The sequence below is a fragment of the Cyrtonyx montezumae genome, unplaced genomic scaffold (genome assembly GCF_038088225.1).
Source record: "Cyrtonyx montezumae isolate F1298 unplaced genomic scaffold, pur_monq_1.0 scaffold_29, whole genome shotgun sequence".
NCBI lineage: Eukaryota > Metazoa > Chordata > Aves > Galliformes > Odontophoridae > Cyrtonyx > Cyrtonyx montezumae.
The window spans coordinates 48,945-58,971 of NW_027072033.1; the positions used below are offsets into that span (position 1 = coordinate 48,945).

General features: G+C 45.4%; 1 protein-coding gene across 1 annotated transcript; it reads right to left on the minus strand.

Moving 5' to 3' along the window:
• Positions 1 to 685: 685 nt before the first annotated feature.
• Positions 686 to 7,125, minus strand: ZNF367 (zinc finger protein 367). The gene is made up of 5 exons (XM_065740583.1): positions 6,463 to 7,125; positions 5,778 to 5,928; positions 2,592 to 2,711; positions 2,048 to 2,186; positions 686 to 1,490 (listed from the first exon to the last, which is right to left on the minus strand). The coding sequence occupies exons 1-5, from the start codon at positions 6,811 to 6,813 to the stop codon at positions 1,250 to 1,252; spliced, it is 1,002 nt and encodes a 333-aa protein (XP_065596655.1). The 5' UTR covers positions 6,814 to 7,125; the 3' UTR covers positions 686 to 1,249.
• Positions 7,126 to 10,027: the final 2,902 nt, after the last annotated feature.

A 10,027-nucleotide genomic window follows, 5' to 3' on the forward strand; every position in this document is an offset into this window, starting at 1 on the left:
CCAAGCAAAATACAGAAAAAGATTACCTTGCCCAATGGTACTCAGAAGTGTACAACATTCAACAAGTAACAAAATATCTCACTAAACATTTTATAACAGCATTTGAGTTTACTAAGCAGCGTTCTGTAACTTCATTTATCTTGGAAATATATGAAATCACTCTGTTAACACACTTGTAACTATCTTTGGAAGCCTATTTTCTAGATGTATAGTGAATATTTTTCTGCAGTGTTTAACTGATAGCTGTGCTAAAGTTAGTGAACACAAAATTGGCATGTTATCCTTAAGTAAAGCAATAAGGTGGCTTTATGCACAAAAGTACAGGGGCTTCTATGTGCTAATAAACATGTAAAAGCAAGACTTTAAAACTTAGTGTTTGCTAATAAAAGATCTAAAATAGTTTACTACAAATCCACAACACCCTGTAAATACCCCCTTATTAACGAAAACAAGTGCCAAATCAATACAGGGTCCAAAAGCATCTGAAAAAATATCACCAATTGTTTACCTTTATCTAGACTTTGCAAGACTAATCATTTTCAGATAAAACCAACAATGTGCAAAAGTTCCTAACATCATGGGTTAGGAATAACAAGTGCTACCAAAAGATTCTGCTGAGATCAAATCAGAAAATGTAAAATATCAAGTCAAGCCTCATACCTCAGTCACAGTGAATACTGTGAACTATTCTACTTATCTGCATGAAGCAGTTTCTTCCCCTCTACAAGTCACAATAACTAAGCTTTGCCTTCTACCTCAGTGACACAAGGTAAAAAAAAATGCACTGACATCAGAAAAATATTTTTCATTGGTTCTTACAGTATATTCAGACCTACCACTTAATATAAATTTGCTTAAATAGTTCAGATAAATACTTTTCTTTTTGTCAGCCTTCTTTGGCCACAGGTACCATACCATCCTGCTAATCACAAACACTGTTCAGAAAGTGCTTCCTGTGAAAACTGCTTCAAATGAGTTAACCTTGCAAAATCTAGCTTCTTACATGACCTTTGTTAACCCTGCATTATGCAGTCCCCTATTTACAAAAATACTTAGAAACTTTACAGCTATCTTTAACCTTACAAAAAGTGCAATTCTCTTACCCCATGTTATGGAGCAACAACATTCTTCATAAATTCTACAGAATAGCAGCCTATAACAAGCAAATAAGGTGCTTAGCTTATGCCCAGGATCTAACTGGTTAAGTGCCACCAGGAAGTACATTTGTATAGGCAAATTCCATTTGTATCTACTGTCGCAGAGGTGTCACAGCTAGGTTTGCAAGCTCAATTAGAGCCAAAGCTCCATGCATTCGTTCTCGCTGTTCCTGGAGGCGGCGGCGGTGAGCAGCTGAGTGAGCACTATTTTTCTCTTCATCATCCTCTTCATCAGACTGAAGATATTCCATTGGGTCCTGCTGTTCTTGATCAGTCTTCTGGATTGTTTTACTTTTCAAAGCAGGAGCACGCTGTTCTCTGGTCTCCCAGTACCTACAAAGTTAAACACAAGGAATGCTTTTTAAAATACATTCAGCACACGCAGTCATTCAAAACTGGCAAAACAATCAACTTTTTTACCTTGTAAATGACCAAGCACTGCATTTACTCTTCATCTTTCAGATCTTTTCATGGTACTATTTAAGCTGTCAGAAACCTTTATTTGCATTAAATATGAAGTATCCAAGCAACTTCTGTGATATATCATGCTGTCACATGGTATCCTCAGCAGGCAACTCATGCATATCCTATTCTCATTCCTCTTAGAAATGCAGTAGGAAGACTAACCACTAACAAGGTGTTCACAGGTGTTGTTCAAGCAAAGAAACAATGAAGCAGAGGAAAAAAAAGAAGTCTTGTGAGGAATCTTGCAAAGCTAGATTTTATGAGTCTTAAAGGCTGGACTGAATAACACTAGAGGCATACCAATTTTGGTTTGTTCTTTGCTGGATGATTTTTTAGTTTTTGTGTGTGTACATGTGTTTGTTTTTTTGTCTCTAAGAATAGAGTGCTTTCTCAGGCCACTTTCATGGCTGTCTAAAGAAACTTACTTTTCTAGCCATTCAGCCACAGCTTTATTGTCAGCTGTCTGTTTTTTATTCAGTCTGTCAGTGAGCTCTTCTCTCTTCAGTCGGGCATATGGATGCTTGGGGCAGTGGCGGTTTGCGTGTGTGAATCTGCTCAAACAGCCTTAAAAAACACAAATTGACAATGAAAAACATGTTAGGGAAAGCAGTCAACCACCATGAAAGCATATCTAGTCAATACAGATGCTGTTGAATCCATCCTTCTTCACTACAGAAAAAGTGAGATTTAGAGGAAAACAGCAAATTCTACCTGCAAGAGATAGATGCCTAATCATTTCATAGTTCAGTGTCAACTGACAACAGTACTGGCAACTTATGTAACAACACAGGCAATTCATAGATACGTTTGCATTATTACCAAGGTCATTCTAGTTCCTCTCTTCCTTGGAATCTCTCCCAAAGTTAAGGTCCAAAGCTTTGATAGATTGCTGCAATGTGAATGTGCATACATTCTCAGTACTAGATGCCCTCGATTCTAAAAGCCACAGGTTAGTATTTGATGGCTCACCATTCTCTGAGCAGACAAAAGGTTTCTCCCCTGTGTGGAGACGCTGGTGAGTTTTGAGCTGCCCACTCTGAACAAAAGCTTTCCCGCAATCTGGGTAGTCACACAAATAAGGTCTTTCACCTTAAAAATAACAACAAAACAGATTTGTGAAAGCTGAACAGAAAAGCAGAGTCATAGTACCAGTGATCACTTCCAGCTTAAGGCTTACACAAGCAAGCTCTCCATTAACATTCTCAGACACTAGTGTGTACTCAAAAAGCCTCAGTGCATTAGACATCAGATATCAACTTTAACCCACGAACAGACATTCAGGGCTGCTAGATAATACCTTTCCTCCCCACCCCAAGGGAAACAATGAAACAACATATTGTGGTTTTGTTTATCAGTGCTCCTGGTTTACTGGTGAGATCCCATAGGGCTAGAGGCTTGCCAATGTGACTGCCATCTATAAGAAGGGTTGTAATGAGAATCTGGAAACTACAGGCCTGTTAGCCTGACCTCAGTGCCAGGGAAGGCTAAGGAATAGACTGTCTTGAGGGAGATCACTTTGCATGTGCGGGACAACTGGGGGATCAGGCCTAGCCAGCATGTGTTCATGAAGGGCAGGTCCTTCTCTCACCAACCTAATCCTCTATGATCTACTGATCAGTCTGGTGGATGAGGGAAAGGTTGTTGTTGTAGTCTACCTAGACTTCAGCAAACCTTTGATACTGTCTCCCACAGTATTCTTCTGCAGAAGCTGGCAGCCCATGGCTCAGACAGTTACACTGTTGGCTGGGTAAGGAGCTGGCTGGAGGGCCAGGTGATGAATGCAGTTTAATCTACTGGCAACCAGTCATGAGTGGTGTTCCCCAGAGGTCGGTACTGGGCCTGTCCTATTCAATATCATTACTGATGACCTGAATAAGGGCAGTGAGTACACCCTCAGTAACTTTGCAGATGACACCAAATTGGCTGGAAGTGTTGATCTGCCTGGGAATAACATGGCCCTGCAGAGGGATCTGGACAGGCTGGATTTCTGGGCTGAAGCCAACAGGATGAGGGTCAACAAGACCAAGCGCTGGGTCCTGCACTTTGGACACAACAACCCCAGACAACACTTCAGGCTTGAGGCAGAGAGGCTGGAAGGCTGTGTAGAGAAAATGAACCTGGGGGTATTGGTCAACACTTAGCTGAACATGAGCCAGCAATGTGCCCAGTGGCCAAGAAAGCCAGTGGCATCCTGGCTTGGATCAGAAGTAAGTTTTGCCAGCAGCAGTGAGGTTATTGTCCCCTGTACTCAATCCTGGTGAGGCCATACCTCAAGTACTGTGTTCAGTGTTGGGCCCCTCATGGCAAAAGGGACATCCAAGCCCTAGAGCACTTCCAGAGAAGGGCAGTGAAGCTGGTGAGTGGTCTGGAGCACAGGTCCTGTGAAGACCAGCTGAGGGAGTTGGGATTGTTCATTCTGGAGAAGATTCATTCTGGAGAAGAGGAGGCTGAGACCTTATTGCTCTACCTGAACCACATGAAGTGAGGTGTAGTGAGCTTGCGGTTGGCCTCTTTGCTCTTGTAATTAGCAATAGGAATAGAGGGAATGGCCTCAAGTAGCACCAGGGGAAATTCAGACTGGATGCTAAGAAATACTTCTCCGAAAGAATGGACAGGCACAGGAATGGGCTGCCCAGGGAGGTGGTGGACTCACCGACCCTGGAGGTGTTTAAAGAATATTTAGATATTGTGTTGAGGGACATGGTTTAGAGAGAACTATTGGTGATAGGTGGACAGTTGGACTGGATGATCTTGTAGGTCTTTTCCAATCATTGGTTATACTATGATTCTATGGTAAGCCTCTTACACATTATCACATAAGTTTTTCCTATGTAAAAAGCAAGAAATACATAAAGTAAAATTGGTAAATAGATAAATAATGTAACTCAAGTTGTAACCACAGATGTTTTATCATTAACATGGACTTAACTAGGGTAAAATAACTGAGGTTAAGAACATAGCAACATATGAAGTTGCAGAAATATCACTGTTAGTAGACTGAACAAAATTGTAATGGCAAAGTGGAGGTAACAAGAAAAACTTATTCCAGCTACAGAAGTTTTCAACCAGCTATTAAAAATGACTCCTTCATGCAAAGTGCAATGAAAAGGTACTGAGATAAATAAAGGGGATCTTCTTCCTGTCTGAAGAGAATCTGATTGCATTCCACTACGCAAAGCACTGCTCAGAAAGGATGACAAAACAAAGGTAACAGTGACTTAGAAAGCCAAAAGAGTAACACCAGGTAAGTTCAGCTCAATTAAGTCATCCATATTTAACGTACAAGTTCAACAGCTGATTCCAGCACGTGAAATGAAAGCATCGAGAATATGAGGAAACTTGTGCTTAAGATTACTAACTAAATTTGCCTTACACAGTTGAGTCATAAATAAAAAAAAAAAAACTGTAGGAGCCAAGGTTTTTTGTTTTTCCACTTGACTTCTGACTATGTTGGTATACAAAATCATAGTTCACATTTCTTTGCCAAAAAGAAAAAAAGTGAAAAATTACAACTTACAAGGGAAAAAAAAAAAGTACTAACTAGATACAAAAACATTTCCCTTTTGCTTCCAGTTTGTCAGGGTACTGAATTAGTTGATACTGGATCTTAGTCAGAAGTTACTTCTAGAACTTTTCCATAGGCATAGATCTGTAAATTAACAGTGATTACCTTTGTTCCAGAAAGTGAACTCTAAACAAGAAGATGTTAGGAGAGTCAACTGGAGAGCTGTTTTCCTCCACCTTAAGCCATCCAGTACCCCACTGTACAAGTTACCAGCCATTTTTAAATAATTCCTTTTCCACTTCAGAAGATCAGTACTCGAAAAGTGTGCAAACAAGAAGGAAACAGGAGTTTCAGCAGGGAGAATATAACTAAAACAATTCCTAGGAAGGACAGCATGCCAAGTTCTCCCTGTAAGAGGATCTGTGGAAGGAGGAGCTTAAGAATTTAGACTAGGTGTTTCTAATGCCAAACTGCTCACCTGTCACAAAGGAAGGTTGGAAAGACCTTCCCTTGCTTGCACAAACAAGCATAAGAGAGAAGCATGATTGCTTTAACTGTTACAATCACAAGCTGATGACTGAGGTGTTTATTTTTCTCTTCCTCAGCTGATTGGTCACCTGCCCATGTCAGCTGTTCACCTCCTCGCTTACCAGTGTGAGTGCGTTTGTGTGCTTGCAGTGACTTTTCTCTTGGAAACACCCTGTTGCAGATGTTACAACGGATCCTGCTAGAGGAGTGCTCTCCTTCATTGATCAGCTCACGGACTGTGTCTGCCCTCGGCCGGCCACGCCGTAAGCCATCCTGTGCAGAGAGAAGCAGGACGTTGAAGGGCTGTGCTCCCCCAGAAGCCAGAAACAAAGCTAAACGAGAAGCTACCTTCACAGCAACTTGCCTGCAGCTGTCATAACTCGACGATATCGGTAACTTAAGGACATTCCAAGAGCTCAGTAAGGATCCCCCCTCCCCTAAGACCTTCTCCGCCCTCGGCAGCGCGGTCCAGAGGGCACATGCACAGAACCGAAGCCCCACCAGCTGCAATGGGGCTCCTCCACAGCTGGTTGGGGCCGCGGCCGGGGAAGGCGGAGCCACGTCGGCCGCGCGCGGACGTTACTCCAACCCGCACGACAGTTGTGGGCGGCCCTGCAGGGGGACGGCCGGACGGCCCCGCCCCCACGGGTGGTGCCCCCGCAGCGCGCGCGAGACTGCCGGAAGTGATCTCATTTTAAATCTCCGGGAGGAGGCGAGGCGGGGGAGGGGCGGCGGCATGGGGCCACCCTTTAATTCCGCCGGCGCCCTCCCGCCGCCCGTGCCCTCCCCCGTTGCCGCGGTGCTTACCTTCAAGTGCTGGCGCCGTCCACCGCCGTTCGGGCTGCCTGGGTCCTCATCGTCCCGGGTGGGATCCCCCGCCACCACCCCGCGGGGCTGCTGGACAGACGAGGGGCCGGGGAGGGCGGCGGGCCCGCCGGGGCTGAGGGTGACATTGTGCGCGTTCTCGCCCCAGCGCCACGGGTACACCATGAAGTCGCTGAAGCCGGGACTGGTGGGGACAGGCGGGGCGGACGCTGGCTCCTCGCCGCCCGGCCGTGGGGACGGCTTGATTGGGGTGGTCTTGATCACCGACACCAGGACGCGCTTGGGCGAGTCCTGGCAAAAGACCACCGGCGGGCCCAGCGGCCGCTCCGACATGGCTGCACCGGCTGCTGCGGGAAAGAGACCGAGGGCACGGGAAGCTCGGCTCGTCCGCGCCGGACGGACGGACGGAGACACGCGGAGCGCCCTGCTCGGCACCGCCTAGCAGCACCTCAGCCGCTCATCGCCAACTCTAGGCGCCTTCTACCTTTCCGCAGCGACCCCCGAGCGGACCCGCGCAGTCAGCGGCAGCCCCCAGACATCGCGGGAGCCGCGGCACCCCCGCACCTTTCCGAAGCGGTGCCGGCCCCGCTCGCAGCTCGGTCCCGGAGAAGCGCAAAGAGGTACCGCCGCCTCCAGCGCCGCGATCCCTCCACACCCGCACTGAGCCCGGGATTTTCCCGCGTTACATTTCGCGCCTGGGCGTAGCCAATCGCTGAGCCCAGCGCGGCGTCGCGGAGCGGCAGCTGCCATCAGCCAATCGCACAGCGAGAAGCTGAAGGACTCGCCTCCTAAGGGCGGGGCCCAGGCCTCTCCTCTGCCGGCCCATTGGGTCGGCGCCCGGCCCACCGGCGCAATTCGAAACTGAGTGCGCTCGCAGGCTGCGGGCCCACCCCGCTGCGCCGCGCTTCGCTCCCTCATTGATTGGTCCGCCGCGAGCGAGTGGGTGGGACGAGAAGGAGGAGGCGTGGCCAATCATCCGTCTTCAGTTTGGCGCGCGCTGTTGTTGTTGAGCCGCCCGGGCCAATGGTAACGCCGCAGCGTGCGCGCCGTTTAAAGGGGCCGCCTCGCGCGGGACTGGGGAGGGGCGCGCGGGGTGGGTATTAGCTGCGGGGCTGGGCGGGCAGGCGGGCGTGTGCTCTTTGAAAGGCGGCCGTTATGGCGGTTGGGGTGTGCGCTGGCCTCTAAGAGGTGCCGGGAGGTCCCTGAACCGGGGAGTGCAGGGGGTCACCCTTCTTTTTTCTCATATATATATATATTGTGCTTAGAGCTTCAGCAGGTTGTTCACATTAGCGTGTTAATGCTTGTGGTTTTGTCTTCTTGTTTCTAGTTTATTACATATAAGTCCTATATCCCAAAACACAGGGCAGTTCTGCAGCTGTACGCAAACAGCAGTGCCCAGACTGCCGCTGCAGGGGTGCTCCTGGCACAGCAAGCTAGGATTTGCAGCCATGTGCGTAGTGGGAGTGTGTCTGAATAGTGAAAGATGTGAGGATGATGAGGAATAACTTGGAAATCAGTATCATACTTTGATTTTGCCTTATCTGGTAAAAGTACATCATATAAAGTAAATGTTATGCTGCTAAATCTGGAAGCCACTGTGCTTTGTGTATTTAAGCCACTGTGCTTCATGTATTTAAAATTATATTTCACGTATTTCCTTTAAAGTCTGATTATTGGAATGAAAAAAGGCCTTGGCTTCATCAGATACAGTAGTAGGATTTACTTTTTGCTGTTTTTCTGCATTCTTTAGTTGCACTAACGTGCAGGACACAGTTTGTTTTGGATTTGGTGGAGGACTTTTAATTCAAAGCTTACTTTTGAGATGAAGCTAACATGCTGCTTTTGCCTATTGTGAATTGTATCAACTGCAGATTATGAAATCGGTAACTCATGTTACTTACATTATCAGCTAAATTTCGAGATTACTGTCAGATACACAGTGAAGTTATGAAGCTGGATTGGAAAGAAAACACAACAGTATGTAACTTTCATTTCCAAAGTCATTTTGGGAATCATTTTTGGGAGTCTTTATCAACAGTTTATGGGCAGGTTCGGCCTGGTTCTGTGACAATTGGTGCAGGGGACCCATGGACCATGCCCCAGGAAAGGGGAAGGGGAAAAGGGAGATGGGCCTAGAAACAAAACAGCGGCAATGATCTGAGGAGGAAAGCTGATTTACTAAATAAGATGTTGGAAAGCAAAATAACACAATAATATATATTGTTATATATATATATACATACAATATAATTATATGTATACAATGTAATTGTAATTAAAGCTAATAAGTCAAATAAAATGAGCAAGAGAGAGTGTCCAATAAATCGAAGGCCTTAGGCTAATGCTGAAGGCAGATGGCAGCGAGCACCCACTGCTGAGTCCATCCCAAAGGGAAGAGAGTGTGTTGTGACACACAAACAGTTTTTATCTTTCCCTCTGAGCGTAAACACATAAGAACTCAAAGCATCGCAAAGTCCTCTGGGGAATGGAGTTCTTCTTCTCTTCTGAGACAGGTATACCTGCAACTATTGATGACCCCTGGAGCTGGAGCATGAACTCTTTAACTCCAAACACACCACATGATGTTATGATGTGGAATACTGGTACCAAAAATCATAAAACCATGACAATGACTGAACAGGTTTCCATGTGTTTCGATCCATTTAAAACTTTAAAGCCTTGAAAATAATCCAAAGAAGGCTCTTGTAAGAGAACAATGTATATGTGGGGAAAATAACAACTTATTTATGAAAGTAATTGCTTCCCAAGTGCAAACTGAATACTCTTCATAATTTTCCAAACCCATGTAAGTAATGCTTCAAGTAGAACACATTGCTCTTGAGAAACTCCTGACTGACAGAATGAATGCTGTGGTACATTATAACAAAACTGTAACAAATCATGATCCAGGAGTCTAAAGATGCTGCACTCTATCAGAACTTAAAACTACATTCAACTCCTGGCCTGGTAAATACTACACTTCTCATACTGCCTCTCTGAAGAATGGTTCCTGGGTTTCTAGTGATACTCTGAAGTTCTAATCAGAAATGTTCGGAGACAGCAATGATCTTTAGGTAGAAAAAAAATGCCACTACTTAACCATCCTTCAGGCAACTTTGTTGCACATTGTAAAACAGACTCACATAGTAACTTAGTCATAGTATCTCTTATTTACCTGTTCATTATTACATTTTCTGACTACTGCTTCATATCAAGTCAGTTGTCCTTTTAAGACAATATTTTTTTGTGTGTGTTAATAGCGTATTTTAGGCCAGTTACCAAATGTTCTAGAGAGAGGGAAATGAAACAAGATTCTTGTGTCATCTTCTGAAGGTGATGGAAGAATGGTGGTTACAAGAAGCAGGTCCCCTTCCACTGACGTAGCTCTGCATTACTCAGTTTAAAACTTCATGTGGTTAACTGAGTTCCACAGAATCACTTTGCTGGAAAATGTATGTAGTAGCTAGATCCAAAAAGTGACACAGCATCACAGCTTCTACCAGGCCTTTTGCCCCAGAACAGGACACTGATCTGTGTGATCCCTTTG